The sequence below is a fragment of the Amborella trichopoda genome, chromosome 11, assembly GCF_054954075.1.
Source record: "Amborella trichopoda isolate Santa Cruz 75 chromosome 11, AtrichopodaSantaCruz75HAP2 v2.0, whole genome shotgun sequence".
NCBI classification, from domain to species: Eukaryota; Viridiplantae; Streptophyta; class Magnoliopsida; order Amborellales; family Amborellaceae; genus Amborella; species Amborella trichopoda.
In genome coordinates this window covers 5,927,370-5,944,726 of record NC_142346.1, presented here as the reverse complement: position 1 = coordinate 5,944,726, position 17,357 = coordinate 5,927,370, and the positions used below count along the sequence as shown (strand labels likewise).

Genomic DNA, 17,357 nt, shown 5'->3' with positions numbered 1-17,357 from the left:
ATTCAAAGTTGTTGTCCCTCTCTGGCTATGTGCGCATGGGAGCTCTTTTTCGAATCTATTTTTTGCATGTTGCTTTTTCCACTCGTCATTAAGAATCTTGTTGACTCACTTCTTGGAATTTCATGAAGGAGACAATTATCTATTGCAACGTCACAATAATATGTCTACCTTTGGTTGCCATATTTCCTCAATTTTCAAAATATATTGACTCTTATCATTCCTGATTTCACGCCTTAAATCTTTTAGCGATTATTTTAGTATTTAGTAAATATATTTGATAAGTATCTTGGCAGGTATCCCAATGAACTCTTATACAACCTATGTTAGAAAAACATGAACATTTGTATCGTCTGATATTTTTTTAAAAAAGAGTTAATTTTCATGAGAGGTCGATAAGAAGTGTTTAAATTTTTAAAGTGCTAATTAGGTGTTAGGAATAAGTGACAATTGACAGAGCCTGGGCCAGGCCAACTCTGGCACTAGCTTAGCTCTAGTTCTTACAGGGCTAGCTCGAGGCCGGCCTAACTTTGACGGGGCCAAAGAGGCCCTAGTCCTGTCAAGGTTGGTCGAGCGGAGGCAAGTACAATAGAAGGACAAAAAAAAAAAAAAAAAGAAGGAAAATTGTTTCATACGCGTTAGACTGCATTTCTACAATATGCTGTCCACGGTATAAAGCATCCATCTTAAAAATGGATGCAACTAGGTCATCTATTTAAAAACAATTGAAACTAATTGTCCAAATATTTTTTTAATAAAATTATTATTTTTAATTTTAAAATTTTATTTATTTATTTCATATTCATGATCCCATAACTAAAAATTAAGTCCAAAAATCATCTCAAAATTAGATTTTTAGGTGGCGATTCATTTCCACATAGACATGGAAACCGTGTCCTAAAAAGAAACAGCTAGACCAGTCCGGATAAATAGTATCTTTGTAGAAAATCCCTTAATTTTTTATATTATATGAAGTGGGTGAAAGGATTCAAGCTGGAAATCACCACACATTCCAATGGATGTAGCAACTTGCTTCTTTCTTTTACGTATCGTAAACAAAGGCTGCTTCACACAAACTACATCAATTTGCATTCGATTTTGGTTTCGGCTCTCTCTCTAAAAATCTCCTATATCAACAATAATGACCAGGCCGGTGTAGTTGATGTGTCTTGGCCTCCATGGCTTCAAACATAGAGAGTTATAATCAGGTATTTCGTGGGATGCATATTGTTTGCTTGGTCCACTTTCATTCTCTCAACCTTTTTCTGTTTTTCCTGCAGGATGCTTTTGGTGATCCTTATGTGTTCCATGAAGCTGATAATGAAGAAACAAGTGAGAGAACGGCTGAATTTTTGCTCCCAGGTTTGGGATTTCTCTCGAAATCAAATGCTTGGGCTGGTCCTGATCATTGGAAATTTAGGAAAGTGAAAGGTAGACAGAAAATCGGTAAACGATGATCCTCAATTGAATTGATTCTTTGGTATGCTTATGCAGACAACTGTTCTGGTGTGCCCTTTGATTTATAGGTTCAGAGGAGGTTCTGGATTCTTCAAACAATCCCCTGATGGAAACGAAGCGGCCAAAGAACAAAAAGCAAGAACCCTCTTTCATTGATTTCATGAAGTCTTTTGAGTTGGAGAGACTAGATTATTTTAATCCTCCTAAAAATCTAAAGACATTATTATTGCCTGGTAATAATGCTCCTTGAAACACCACTCTTCCAGAGGATTGTCACTATCAACCTGAGAATCTGGTTAAATTTGTTTCTGCTTCCATGCGTCATGGTAAATATTGCCACCAGGGTGTAAATCCTTGCCTGGTATTTCCTTTTGTCTTGGAATATTATATGTTTGTTTGTTTGTTTTATGCTGATGAATAAATACTTCTGTTGTCTTGTAGTGCATTGGAAAGAAAAGAAAAAAAACATTTGGTAAGCTATATTACCATTTCCTCTTCTCCTAGATGTATATTCACTGCGTGGCTTAAAATTTAACTTTCATGGCATTTTTGTCATTATCCATGGAAATGATTTTGTTTTATCTATGTCATAAATAAACCTTGTCGTTTATCCAATTGTGATCCATATGTTTACCGGAAGAAAGTTCATTTTTTCTTCATTTTAGTTTATTTCTTTGGTTATTATGATCATTGATATTGATTCAGTCCTTCGATATAACATTCAATGCATGTGAACCTCGGTAACTTTGCAATGCTCATCAAAATGATGTATCATGATTGCAGGCATTGTGTCCTAGTATGGTAACCTGCTCTGCTAGATTGAACAATTCTCAGCTTGATTCCTAGCTGCTTTGTCTAGATGTTGTCTTTAATATCTTTTTTTTCCTGATGAAATTCTTTCCCTGGAGACATGAACTCCTCTCTAGCCTTTTACTGTCAGGTATGAACTAGTGCCGTGAGTAAGGGATCAACTTCAGTAGACCAAAATTCAAATATGAAATTATGATAAGGTAAACAAATCAACCCATTAATTGGCCATGATCAATGATCCTTTTTATTGACAACAAAATCAAAACTGTGATAATCTCAAAAATTTGGATATTCTGTAACCAAGCCTGTTTGAAGATGAATGGGATATCTCTCAATCCTAGATATAGTATTTTCATCAACTCTCACTTTCCTTATTCAAGGACACCAAACTGGCATGAGATTTACCAAACTCATATATTGATAGAAAGCTTCTAGCTTTTAGAAAGCTAGAAGCACCTATTTTTTCTTTCTTTCCCTTTTGTTTCTTTTGTTCTGTGCATCACGGAATAGTCCTGTACTTTTGAGGTAAAAACTTGTATTTATGGTGTGGACTATTGGTTTAAACAACAAAGGATGCCTTTATATGTACCATTCTCAACTTGTCACATCTATATTGTGGTGGGAAAACAAGTCTCAGGTCGTTCGTGGTCCTTGGGGCAGTGTACATGTTGAAGGAAAATAAGCCAGAAACTAGTGTTAAACAAGCTGTTTTAACCTCTAATTTCACTTTTAAAGTGGACCATCGATCCAATACCCCCTTGAGAAAGTTCAAATAGACAGTTATAGAGAATTGCCCGATATTCCGTAATTTATCAAGCTTTTGAGGTTTTTGTATCTGTGGTCTTAAATGGAAATAATATTTGGACGCCTTGCTAAAAATTTTAACTCATCAGTGGTTGTTCAATGGATATGGAGCTCGTAATTCATTGTTTTTGTGGCAAATTACATAGCACTGGATGATCCAAGTTATCTATTTATGGTGATGCTTTTTTATATATAATCAGTTATGAGTCCTGCAATTGGTGATTTAATGTGAAGTATTTAATTGACCTGTCTTTTATTTTTGATAGCTTATACTGAAGACCTCAATACATTTGAATCGGTACCATCATGGGATGCAGCAAGTGACATTTGTTCTCACCATGACAATTAAAATATTCATAGCAATAATGAAGACTCAAGTGATCTAGGACTCAAGTGATCTAGTTTCTAAACCTCGGCAGGTTAGCTTAGGCTCTTGTTTATGTTAGAATCTTTTTTGGATCTTGGGTTATTTAAAGTTTGCGATATTTTGGAGCTCATTTAGTAATTCTGTTTTTTTTGGAATGAGTGTAAATCTTGCAAAAGTTTGCGTAAGGATCAATCTCACCTGCTGTTGTTCTTAAACTGTTCAATCTCACCTGCTGTTGACCATTCTTAAAGTGTTCCAATATATACCCCTACAGACCTATTATCATTTTGTTCATTTTTTTTTAGATGATACACCTAAAGCATATGAAATACATTGCTATAGTCTAACAATATAGACTTTATACAAGCAATCAAAAAATGCCTTTATACAAGCAATCAAAATTTTTTTTCACTAACTTTGATTGCTCAATCTCCAAACTTCCACCTCTAACGGCTAAAGAATAGTGAGAGTGAGAGAAATCCCGGCAAGCACACAGAGCACTCAAGTGAGGTTTGCAGGAGTTTGCCGGCAAGCAGAAGGTTCCGGCAGAGAAGAGAGCACCGGAGGGAACGCAGGAGCGTTCGTGAGGGTGCAGGAGTTTGTGGCAAAGGTTTTAGTGAGAAGGGAGTTCGTCGGGGAGCTTTAGAGATTCCAACAGTGGGTTTTTTTTTTTTTTAGGGGTTTCGGATAAGGGGAAGAAGGACGGAACTTGCAACGAGGGGCTGCATGGGAACTTCTGCTAGTTTTTGGTAACTTTCGAACGGTATGCGGGAAGGGGAAAGGTCTCTCAGTGGGTTTTCGGCGGGAAAGGGGAGTTTCCAATGGGAAACCGAGAGGTCACGGAGTGAACGGCCACTGGTAGTGAATAGTCACTGGGAGGTGAACGGCCGTCAGTCCACACGTGTGAGAACGTGCGTCAGGCCACGTCGTGGCCGGTAGTTGTCAAGCGGCGCATCGGGGCTCGAGGTGACACGTGTAGAATCCATAGCACGTATAGGAGACTTGAACACGAGCGACGATAGTCCTTTGAAAACACAGCTGGTGCTAGGTGTTAGCGAACACAGTCGGCACTAGGCATTAACTAACACAGTCGGCGCTAGGCATCGACAAACACAGCCGGAGCTAGGCTTTGACGAACACAGCCGGAGCTAGACTTTAGCTAACACAGCCGACGCTAGGCATTAGCGAACGCGGACAGCGTTGGGCATTGGCGAACATAATCGGCGCTAGGCTTTAGCGAACACAGCCAGCATTAGGCATTAGCGAACACGAACGTTGTTGGACCTCTGAGAACGCATCCGGTGGTGGGCTTTAGAGCCGGTGTTAGTCAGTGCCTTGGTCGTAGGCGGCCTAGCAACATGATGTGCCTGACGTTAGTCGTGTGCAGCGGCTGCTATTCGCTTGATCCTTTGATAAACGACGGTGAATCATCATCTGTTGTGATCGTGTACGGCGATGACTTGGGTTGGCAAAGGGTGGTAATGAATGGTGAGGCCTGGCTTATTAAGCGTATTAGAAGCCAAGTCCTCCAGCACAATTGTGAACTCTATGTTGTTTTGTAGAAGCACCCTCACTGTGAGCGTGGTATGCTCTCCACCAGTTCCTTGCTAGAGAATCTGCTTTGTATGTTTGGTATACTCCATCAGAGCGCTTCCACCTTCTCCTATTGTGAAAGCCACCTTTGGTCAGTAACCGCCCTCTCCTCCTCATATACAAGAGCAGCGTTGGGGTCAACTATCCTCTTTTCTTCTGATGTAAGAGGAATTTTTGGCCTGTAACCATCCTCTTTTCTTCAGATGCAAGAGCGACACTGGGGGGTCAACTGTCCTCTTTCACTCAAATGTAAGAGCGACGCTGAGAGAGCAATACTGCATGATAGATTTGTAATCTCACTAATAATGGGCTTTTGGGCTTGTACCTTCTTTTAATGCAATAAAAAGAGTTAAACCTTGTTTGAACTGTCTCGCTTGTCTTCTTTTTTTTGCCGTCCTTTTTTTTTTAACTTTTTCTTGTTGCGTATAAAATTTTAACTCTTTGTTGTTGCGTATAAAATTTTAGTATACTAACCTCAAAATTATGTCGCCCGAGAAGGTTTTCTAGATCTTCTTGCTCCCTTGATTATTATTTCCCCTGAAACTTCTCTTTGGGTGGTTGAGTCTTTCTTTCAAAACTTCTGAATTGAGTTGGTCCCATCCTCCCATCTTTCCTGAACTGGGGACTCTTCGCCGTCCCTTTCTATTTTTATGGCCAAATCCACTAAAGGGGAGAAGGTCTTTAAATTGGCTGATAATACCCTCCCCCTTATTTCTGGCCTGAGGCCTCTTTCAAACTTACTAGCCTTTCGTGCCTCGGTGTTAATGATGTGCGGTGTGTATCTTGACAATTAAGCAAATTTGGCTGCATACTGTTCTACGGACAAACCCCCTTGTTGCAGCTATATAAATTCCACTTCCTTTCTTTCCTGTATTGAGTCAGGGAAGTACTTCTCATTGAAGGCTTCCAAGATGTTCTCCCGGGTCACTTATCTCCCTGACTTTCCCATGATTGTTTTACTGAGCCCCATCAGTGCTCAACATCTCCTTCTAACATAAAGGCCCCCAACCTAACCTTCTGTTCATCACTGCAATGCAACCCTTCAAATATCTTTTCTACTTGCCTTTTCCATCGTTCTGCTTTTTCTACTTCCCCATGTCCTAAAAACGTCGGAGGTGCTAGCCGCCTGAACTTTTCTATTAGTCCACCATCAGCTTGCTCTGGGGCAGGGGTAACCAGGGCTGGCATACTATCTTTCATCATTTGAGTCATGGCCCCCAAGGTCTTGAAGAATTCTTCAAGGGCTTCTGTGTTCTCGTTACTGGAACTCGCATTATTAGCACGAGTCCTTGGCATCTTTGTCCTACAACAGGAGCACCCCAGTCACTAGTCTACACAAAACTACACTAGAGACACCTTTACAACATTCTAGGTCAAGAATCCTATCCTGGCTGTTCTGATACCATAACTGTCACGAGCCCGCCCCCTGACCCCTACCGTCCCATATCGAAGGGTGACAGAGTGCGGGACCACAACTGGAGGTCGCGGACGTCACTCAGGTGGGAGTGGTTCAACGCGTGTCAACAGGTTGGAATCAAAGCAAACCATGAAAATGAAAATTAAACTTATACATCAAGTGCCAGAAATTGAACAAATTAAAACAATTAAGTATACATTCCATCTTCAAAATTCTTTACTTGTTCCAGGCCTACAAGCCTGATATTTCATTACATCAAACAAAATTACATGTAGCCACGCCACCAGACACCTACAAGGCCAAAAAGAAATCCCTAACAGGTTTGAAACTCAAAATGCCAGCTATCATCGCTTTGCTGCTTGCACTATCCCTCTACAAAGATTAAAAAAAGGAATGAACTAACATGCTCAGTAAGTAGGTCACTACCCTTGCATTCCTGACTACAACATATAAAATAATAACATGGCCTACAGTTCATTAAAGATCGCACTGGCATCAGAAAGTAGAGTCATACATCAGAATATATACAATAACAGTATAAAATGAGTATTGTTCAGATGTCGGAGCACCTAATTCCTGAAATGGCAATTACATTGATGCTTATAACAGCTAAAGAACCGAGGTGGATGCAGTGCGTATGGTAGAGATATTCTGAATATTGTAATAATATACTTGGATCATGTTCTGCCCTGGTATATGTGGAGATATGCTTGGATCATGTTCTGTCATAATAGATACATGTGGAGATACATGCATGCTTGGATCCAAGCATATCTCCACATTTATTGTCGGGAAAAACAACCTTTTTTTAAATATGCTTGGATCAAGTTAATGTCCCTTTCTTTATATTAGATTGAAACCTTTCTTTAAATGGGGCTGTCCAATTTTGTCATAAATATTGTTTTTTGAGGTCCAGGGTGTGATACTAAAGGGAAAGGTTTTTATGTTTCGCCTACAACATAGAAGTTCTATCCTACCCCTACCATCCAGCCATCCAATTTTGATCAAGAGAAGCACTCACCATTTGATCTTAGATCCGACGTCTCAAAGTATTTTAGTTTTAGTTTTTTTTTATACAAATTGTAGTATTATGAAATTGCGTACGTACCATCTTCTCATTGGGGCACACCTATAAAAAAACTATTAAAAATAATTTTTTGATAAAATATAATGACCAAAATAACCTTTGAAATTTTCAGGGGTATTTTGGCCATTTTATTTTATTAAAAATATTTTTTTTATATTTTTTGTTAGTGCGAGTTTAATAGAGGAATGGACTTCCAAAATTTGGTGTCAAAATAGTTTATAGAAAAAAAATTAAAAATAAAATAGTGTAGAGACATGACATTATGATAGGGACATTCTTAGCCCTCCATTCAGAATGGATGGTTGGATAAGGGGGAGGATGGAAACTTCTATGTTGTAGGGGAAGCATAAAAAGCTTACCCAATACCAAATATACGGGGGGGAGGATGTCTATATAATTTTTCCTTAAACTAAACACAACTTCATAGATTTCATCCTCACTTACCTATGCTTCTAACTCATTAGCTACATCCTAGTGCACACTGGACATGTTGCACAAGGGAAGCTTTTCACCTGTGAATCTCCATGAAGTACTATACAAAGGCCATATCAATTCCCTCATTATCCTCCTCTTCCACACTTAGAACCTAAAGACCAATGACACTATCAGTTCTCCTAGGATTAGCAATTGCACAAAAAAAATGAAAGAATTAAGCTCCCTTTTTTCAACCATTTAATTCTCGATATCTTCTTACAGTAAGTCTCTTATTATCTGATACACTCCTGCAGTTAGTTGTAGATGTTGATTCTTTCAAGCACTTGTTTCTCATTAGGTCCCAATTGTTCCTACTCAATACTATCTCGTTATTAGATCCTGAGCATTAGGCTATCAATCTAAGATTTCACATTATAGGAGTTCTTTCTCTCTTCCATTGCACTATTTTTCATCGAAGTAACTCTAGTTTGCTGGACATCCTAAAACCATATTTTCATGTTATAATCGTATTAGCACAAATTTGTTTTAATTCAACCATCTCTTTCTTTTCTAGCCACTCAATTTCAAACATGAAAGGTCTTGGCCCATTGGCCTCTTTCTGATTTTGCAGCATAATCACCTTATAACTAGATGAGAACTTTGTTAAGGATTTAGCAAATATACAAGGAAATATGCGGACTTATGGTCTCATTGAGAGTATGATCATTGATAGAGCAAAGTGGCGGATCAAGATTCGTGTGGCCGACCCCAAATAGTTGGGAAAAAGCTTTGATGATGATGATGACAAGGAACACACATTCCCATGAACTTTACCTATCAAATTTACACATAATTAAGTTGTCCTTGTTGTTACTAGATCAAGTATCATGTATGCCACAAATAATGACATCCAACAACCTTGTGGCTTAGTATAATGAGATTGTATACTATGAGATCATTTATCTTTGTTATAAGGAGGCCGGGTCAAACCGTGTTACTCAGAATTGGCCCATCTACGGGTCTGGTTAGGCTCAGTATTGGTGGTCAAGTTCCCAAGTTTGAAAAAATTCACCAAAAAGTATTAAATTTTTTTAACAATAAGATGTTTTTATATTTTTATCAGATTAGAAAGTCATTTGACCATGAATACTTATTTTTCAATTTCTCCTCTTTATTATTCACATTTGGCTTTATCATTCAATTTCACCTCTTTACCGCTTCCATTACGTGCGGTGCTCCTCTCTCTGTCTCTAAAGTCAATCGAACATCTGCAAATTCCCGCCACACAGTACTGAGAAATATACTCCGCCTTCTTCTCTCCGCATCATTCCCTGCTACTTAAACGGTATCTCTTTCTATGTAAACGGAGCAGAGAGAGCTTGGCCCCTTGTTCCTTTATACATAAGGAGGAAATGGTACGAGTTGCTTTTTTATGAAATTTTTTATGTTTGTGAGTTTTTATGGCTTGAACTCCTTGTAATCAGAACCTAAAAAATGATTGCTCATAGTGTTGTTAGAAACCCTAAATTTTCATGGCTTCTACCAGAGACCATACCATCTCTGTTAATATTGTGCAACTTTTCTTTGACATGGTCCATGAAGAAAGATCCAGCCCTAGAATCCGCCCTATCTCGAAATCGTCTATGGATAGTGAACAACCAGCTCAAGAATATCATCCTAAGATGCCCTAACCAGGCTACACTAGTTTGGTTCCTTCAAAAGAAGTTCAAAACCCTAGATCTTAAGGGGAAAGCCCCAAACTGGATAAAGAAATACCTGTGTTGTTTTGAGACCTTAATGTAGGAGAATGAGCTATGGTGTAGATTAACAAAGAGGATGATGGCCCTTGTAGAAGAAGAAGAAATATTTAAATCAACAGGAACCGGTTCTTGTGGAGAGACTTGCAAAGTTTCTGATGCTTTCAAAAGATCGAAGGATCAATGCCATGAAATTCAACGAATTGCGAAATTTCGGGTTTCCAGATGACTATTTCATCAGTATCATACCAAAATACCTTGAGCTCTTCAGAGTCATCAACTTCAGTGGTAAAAGGAATGGGTTAGAGATTGAGCGTTTGTCATGGGACCCTAATTTGGCTCTCTCTTTTTGGAGAGAAAAGCTCAAGAGGAGGGTAAAGAATCACCAAGTTTCCAGTGTTTATTACCTTTAACCTGGAAGAAATCATGGGAAATATTCATAGAATTCAATGAATCACCTTATATATCACCTTATGCTGAGCTCCCAAATGAAAATTTCAAGGAGAAGAGGGATGTGGGGTTGATACATGAGATTCTGTCGTTAACACTGTGGAAGAAGGCTTCACTTGTGAAATTAGGTCATTTTAAGAGAGAATTCATATTACCAGATAGGTTAGATATTATGCTAATCAAACACCCTGGAATTTTATATGTATCAAACAGGTATCAGATACATACAGTTGTTCTAAGAGAAGGTTATTCTGGTTCAGAGCTTATTGATAAAGATCCACTGGTTATCGTTAAAGATAAATTTGGGGAATTGATGCAAGAGGGCCTTCATGAGTATAACAGGCGAAGATGTGCTTTGAATTTGGAGAAAAAGAAGCAGAATTTGATCCCGAGATGATTGTCTCATGGAGACTGTTGTAGGTTTGGTAAAGGAAAGAGTCGAACAGAGTGTTTATGAGATAATTTGAAGGGGGTATTTGTCAAATCCGTTGGAGAGAGGTATGTAACATGGCACCTTTTTTTCTTTTTTCCCCATTAACTATGATTATTGGATATTTTTGGTGGGAAGATAGTCATGTTTTCATGGTAGTGTTGAATTCAATTAAAGCATGTTAATCTGCTCAAATGCCTACTCTAAGTAGATGAATTGGGGTTTTAGATTTTTGTACAATTTAAAATGGAAAACTGAAAAGTCTAAAATTTAATTTTGGTGGTTATGATTGTTTTCACTCAATTTTGCACCATTTAGGAAAATTAAAACAAACATCTGAGAAATAACAATAATAAGCGAAAGATAGCAAAGTAGAAAATGAAGATGAAACAAGTGGTACCTATTAGAAAAAGAAAAACAAGTGGTTTCCCACATGGTATTGTTCATGACAGGTGGAAACTTAGAGATACTTCTAGGTTTATTAATCTCTTGGCTGGAATGAGTAAGAGAAGGCCCCATTAAAGTTTTCCTCTCATATTTTTTCTGTGAATTTTGGGTATCTACACATGGAAAGCCCGTTTTATGTCTACTAGTCAATGCTCCCACTACATGAATTCAAAGAATAATAGATAATCGCTAATTTCTTAACTCGAGATCTGGACCTGTCCATCAACAGTCAGAAAAAAAAAGCATGTAACCTTTAAAGCGAAGAATGCTGGGAATATAATATTGCTTCTTCATGGGAAATTGACTTTGGAACCAGCTGTCCAATGTCACGAGTTACATCGGTATTTTATTTTATTTGAAGTTGTTAACTGTTCTATTGAGTAGGGAAGAAATAGAAAGTCGTAAAAAAATAGGATTCCCACATGTCGGGAGCTCTATACCTAGCTTCTCGAAGAATGGGACCTCTATACAAAAATCATAAAGGCTTTCCATAGATGGGTGGCCCTATAAAAAATCACTGAGAGGGTGAGTAGCTAAGAGCTAGGTACAAAAAAGATTATCCCACAGGGTTAGATGATGCAAGAATTAGAGGATAGAGGATGCGAAAAAGGTGATGATATACTGTTGTCGGCTCCATTCTTAGCGAGAGTGTTGGCTTCGCACCAAATATGCCTCCATGAGATGTCCATATACCTATATATATGAGCAATTTGATCAAATATGAGCGAGTGTCCATGGCATGGGGAAGAACCTGAGGCCAACAGATAACATTCTTTGAATCTTCCTCAACTATTAAAGAAGGCTCCACTGGGGATTGAACATTTGAAGGCCCTCAAGAAGAGCAAGGGCCTGTGCTGATTGGTAATCAGAGTGGCCAATGTGTTTAGAGAAGGAGGCTAGGGTATGGTCCGTATGGTCTCTAAATAAGCCACCTATGTCTGCAGGGTTAGGGTTGCCAAGAGAGCAATTGTAAAAGTTGACTTTGGTCTATCCTGGATAAGGTCTCCTCCAGGAGGCATGGGTAATGCAGGTCTGCCTTGAGAAGAGAATTGCTTGCAAATCCTTGATGAAGGTGGAGTGTGGGAAGCCCTTGGTTGGTTGCCTAAAAGATAACCAGGGAACTAATTTTTTCGAACATGGCTGCCATTGAGGACCTCTCACCATGGAATATCCTTTTGTTTCTCTCAATCCAGGTGCCCCAGAGAGTTGCCGATGTTGATGCTTTCCACAAGAGAATCCCAGATTTGGGCCAGGGGGGAAAGAGTGAAGGGACCTGAAAAGCAGTGGGATCAACTGAGGTGCAACCCATTGCCAATTGAACAGTTGGAGGAGAGCAACCCAAAGGTCCCGAGTTAAGGGGCAGTGGATGAAGAGGTGGACCTTGCATTCTGCATCAGCCGCGCACATCACACATCTATTAGGTACTGGAAGGCCCCTCCTTTGAAGCTGGATGACTGTGGGGGCTCTTTCTGATGGAGCTATCCAATTGTGTACTTCGGTTCTATGGGGTGCAATGGAAGACCATGCCTGGGCAATGTGGGGAGACGGGAAGGTAGGTGGTGATAAAAGCTTGCGATAGAAGGAAGAGACTGAAAAAATTCCTGAAGTAGAGGGGCACCACCGCACCAGATGATTTGGTCCTTGCCTTGAGGGGCAAGGAAGGTGGAATGGAGTAAGGAGGATACGTTCAAGAATTCAGTGACCTCTAAGGATTTAAGGTGATTTGGTGTTAGTAGGGATTTAAGGATTTAATGTTGTTTTACTTATCATATTTTTGTTATTGCATGTCAATCAGTGGTTTAAAAAACGGATCGGTGGATCGGGTACTCAAAAAACCCATATTGATCGGTGAATCAGCGATCTGGATCGGGAATCGATTCGATTAAGCGTTAAAAAAAATCAAAAAAAATTATTAAATTTCATTATAAATGTTGTTTTTTAGGAATCTAGTAAAAAATGGGGGTACAATATTATTAACTTTCATTTTTTTCATCAATTTACGAATATTGACATGTTATTTCACTATATGAACTTATGTTAACCATTAAATTTATATCATACAAAAGAAAAATCATAGAATTATCATGGATACAGTATATAATCATACACGGACTACAATAAAGAGTGAATTAAAAGAATAAAAAAATGGCGACTAAAACATCGGAAAACTCTAATCCACTAAAAAAACCCCAAATTATTAACTATAATATTATATATTGAAATTAAAATTGTTGGTTTATATTTTTGTAATTATTTTATTATACAAATAATAACAAATCCAAAAAAATAAGAAGTTGTTGTGCTACCTTTTTTTGCTTGTTGTATTGCCTTTCAATTTTTGTTTGTTTATACTTTTTATTTTATTTTTTGATAAGAAATACTTGTTATATTACCTTTTAATACTTGTAATATTGCCTTTTGTTTTTTTGACAAGAAAATAAAAAAATATTGTATTACATTCTTTTTTTGAAAAATCTTTTATTTTTTATTTTTTTCCTTTTACTTTGTTTTCTTCATTGTAGAGGACAAAAAGGGGTTTTATTTTTTTGAAAGACCCTTTTATTTTTTTATTTTTTTTCCTTGTACTTTATTTTCTTCCTTATAGAGGAAAAGGAGTTGGATGGCGCCCAAGGGGCTCGAAGACGTCCAAGAAGATTTTTAGAGTTATAACCAACTGCACCACGCAATAATAAAGTGCTTTAAATTGCTGTATAAACTTTATAATCATTTTGCAAGCCTGTGGGAATTATCCGGCATCGAAGATTTAATCTAATTTTGCATTGTATAAATGCTTTTGGCGGGCCATTAACAATTGCGTTGGTTGCTTAGCAGGATTGAGGCCCATACGCGCTTGACTTGTGGCAACAAATGTCCCCTTGAATTTTAAAAGAAAATTCAGACTTTACCCCCAACCTTTAAACGCCTGGTTCTCTCTAGACACGGGCGATTTCACATGGGGCGATTTCACGATGATGGAATCGGCGGCACCTACTTGCCTAGACACAGGCGATTTCACACGGGGCTATTTCACGATGATGGAATCGGCATCGACTCGCCTAGACATGGGCGATTTCACACGAGGCGATTTCACGATGATGGAATCGGCACCGACACGGGCAATTTAGAGCGATTTCACGATGATGGAATCGACACTGACTCGCCTAGACACGGGCGATTTCATGATGATGGAATCGGCACCGACACAGGCGATTTAGAGCGATTTCACGATGATGGAATCGACACCAACTCGCCTAGACACGGGCGATTTAGACATGGGCGATTTCACATATTGTGATGGAATCGGTACCGACTCGTCGAGTTATCGCTACGAACCGCCCTATTCTCTTGGCGTCGACTCGGACTCTACGATGATGGAATTGGCACCGACTCGCCTAGACACGGGCAATTTCAGATATTGTGATGGAATCAGCACCAACTCGTCGAGTTATCGCTACGAACCGCCCGGTTCTCTCGGCACCGACTCTACAATGATGGAATCGGCACCGACTCGCCTAGAAACGGGCGATTTCACATATTGTGATGGAGTCGACACCAACTCGTCGAGTTATCGCTACGAACTGCCCGGTTCTCTCGGCGCCGACTCAGACTCCACGATGATGGAATCGGCACCGACTCGCCTAGACATGGGCGATCAAAACATGGGCGATTTCACATATTGGGATGGAATCAGCACCGACTCGTCGAGTTATCGCTACGAACTGCCCGGTTCTCTCGGCACTGACTCGGACTTGCCTAGACACAGGCAATTTCACATATTGTGATGGAATCAGCATCAACCCACCGAGTTATCGCTACAAACCACCCGGTTCTCTCGGCACTGACTCACCGAGTTATCGCTATTTTCTCTAGACACGAGCGATTTTGCATATTGTGATGGAATTGTGATGGAATCGGCATGGGGATGCCGATTCCCAAAACACTGATGTCAAGAGATTATTTTTATTTAGGAGGGACGAACTGCCTGGTTCTCTCTAGACATGAGTGATTTTGCATATTGTGATGGAATCGACATGGAGATGCCGATTCCCAAAACACTGATGTCAAGAGATTATTTTTATTTAGGTGGGATAAAATAGACAGAATTAAAAAAAAAAAGTTTTAGAAGAAAAGTTGGACAGAATAATGAATGAGTTTTTTCTTTTTCTTTTTGTTTTTTACCTGATGAGAGGAGAGGGTGAGGGAAAGTTTTTGGAAAGAAAATGGACAAAGAAAGAACATAATTGGGGTTTCGAGCATTCGATAGATTTGATTAGAGATTGTATAGATTTTGGGACTTTTTAGGGAAAAGGGTAAAATTTAGGAAATTAATTTAGATGTTTTTTGGTATTATGAACAGCTTCGAAGTTCCCCCTTTCTCTCTCTTGTCAACAATCTATACGGGTAGTGGAAATGTGAAGACTTCTTCTGTACACAACAAAAAATAAATAGTAAAAACTAATTAGGACTTTTTGGTATTTTGAACAATGAGACCATTTATTTTTGATACGAGGCTGGTCACAGTTTCTTACAATCATTTGATGTGAAATTTGATAGCTTGGATGTGTCAACAAAGTTTGAAAAATTTTCATTTGAAGTTTGAGCTTGGTCAATGGAAGAATTGTAGTCACCCAATTGCACATCCATTGGTCAAGATTAATGTGACCACCTTGTATCAAAGGTAAATGGTCTCATTTTATACTTTATCTTTTGAACAACTTCAAAGTCCTCTTTATCTCTTCGGCAACAATCTTTACTGGCGATCGGAACAAAAGAAACAGAATAAGGTGGGAAAAATGAAATGAGACAAAAATTAGGTAGAACTTTAGCCCCAAAAGGCCAAAATTTCTTTATATTATAATAAATAAGGAAAAAGTTTATATAAAGTTGCAACTTTAAAATGTAGAATTAATGTGCACCTCAAAAAATTCATCAAAAAAGATTGTTTTAATATTAAAAATTCTCATCGCGATGTCGAGATGTATGAATATAACAATAAATAAATAAATTTGAGTCTAAGAAGTAGTGCATCTTACAACACATTGTCAAGACCATCAATTTTTAATATTTTCAAATGTTTATTTGAACCTATTTTGGAGTTTAAAATGTTATAATTAGGCATGAAAATAGATTTTCAGAGAATCCTAAGAATTTTTGATACCAAAATTACATTATATTATTTATTTGCAGAGAATCCTAAGAATTTTTGACACCAAAATTACATTATATTATTATTTGGAGGTACGCCTTAATTGGATTATTTAAAGTTGCAACCTTATGCAAACCACGACCATTAAAAAAATAGTGTGGTTAACGTAGGGTGGATTTTCCAAAGATAAATGAGAAGACAAAAGAGCTTGAAAGAGTTTTTAGTTCGATATTGGAAATTTAAGGATTAGAATCCCTCCACAGAAATTGGAAATCGAAGGACTATGATACATTTCCTTGTAGGAATTGATAACGAATTATAAAAAGCACTTATGTTTTGAAGAAAACACCTATTAGAATTTGCAATGCTACGATATTTCTTATGGATAGGAGTGTCAATGGACCTGAACCTGACCCAAGTTTGGGTATGGGTCCAAAAATTGGACCCGGCGGATCGGGTCCAAAATCTTGGATCCGAACACTATTCAGGTTTCGGGTTCGGGTCCAGGTCCCACATATATTGTTGGATCTTAATTTATCAAAAATAATTAAATATATTTAAATAAATATTTTTTTAAAAAAATTTTGGGTCGACCCAGACCCGACCATTGCCACCCCCTACTGGTGGATAGACTTCATAACATTTGGGGCAAATTTAATAAACACACAAATACAAGAAATACAATACATGATTGAGGGATAGATTCATCCACGGAGATGTTGGAACGGGAATGAGAGGTGAGGGAGGGAGAGGGGAGCACCTTGACAATTCTCTAACTATGTTACGGTATATACCTTACACAAGTTGCAACAGTCATGGCAGATGGGGAAGTTCACTGCCATTTTTTCGGCTCAGACAATGCAACTATGGTGTTGGAATCCAAAGATGAGATTGATTATCCCACCAAAGGTCCATTATGGAAATACGTCAATGTGGAGGGAGTCATACGAAGGGATCTAGGGGTACCAAAAAGTTGATTTGCAATTTTAATTGTAGGGAGACACTATTTGTTGGATCTTATGCTTATGTGCGAGCTCACTTTTTGAGTCAACCTCGTGGGCAAGGCCTCACGGAATCTAAAGATGGCCTTGAAACTTGAGGAGGATTACGCTCAAAGGTTGTATAGGGGGAGTCAAATGGATCTTATGAGTTAAATTGATACATCCTTGTTCCCTTCAAT

General features: G+C 38.5%; 1 protein-coding gene across 8 annotated transcripts; it reads left to right on the top strand.

Moving 5' to 3' along the window:
• Positions 1–880: 880 nt before the first annotated feature.
• Positions 881–15,026, top strand: LOC110008124 (condensin complex subunit 2-like). Of its 8 annotated transcripts, none has more exons than XR_016044104.1 (6): positions 881–1,205; positions 1,278–1,428; positions 1,524–1,927; positions 3,336–3,488; positions 13,637–13,725; positions 13,864–15,026. XR_016044104.1 is itself a non-coding variant. In XM_088851545.1 (6 exons), the coding sequence occupies exons 1-3, from the start codon at positions 1,176–1,178 to the stop codon at positions 1,703–1,705; spliced, it is 363 nt and encodes a 120-aa protein (XP_088707671.1). In that variant the 5' UTR covers positions 948–1,175; the 3' UTR covers positions 1,706–1,781; positions 1,897–1,927; positions 3,336–3,488; positions 13,864–15,026. The 8 variants fall into 8 exon arrangements, 6 of the variants coding, with proteins under 6 accessions (XP_088707667.1, XP_088707670.1, XP_088707671.1 ...); XR_016044103.1 differs by lacking the exon at positions 13,637–13,725 and adding an exon at positions 12,225–12,749; XM_088851545.1 differs by lacking the exon at positions 13,637–13,725 and having other exon boundaries at positions 948–1,205; positions 1,524–1,781; positions 1,897–1,927.
• The last annotated feature ends 2,331 nt before the right edge of the window (positions 15,027–17,357 follow it).

Bases quoted from the DNA above. Each gene is read 5' to 3' on its own strand.
- LOC110008124 (XM_088851541.1), top strand. From the start codon at position 1,176: ATGGCTTCAAACATAGAGAGTTATAATCAG. The intron at 1,206-1,277 runs GTATTTCGTGGG...TTTTTCCTGCAG, and splicing joins ACATAGAGAGTTATAATCAG to GATGCTTTTGGTGATCCTTA. The intron at 1,429-1,523 runs GTAGACAGAAAA...TTTGATTTATAG, and splicing joins GAAATTTAGGAAAGTGAAAG to GTTCAGAGGAGGTTCTGGAT.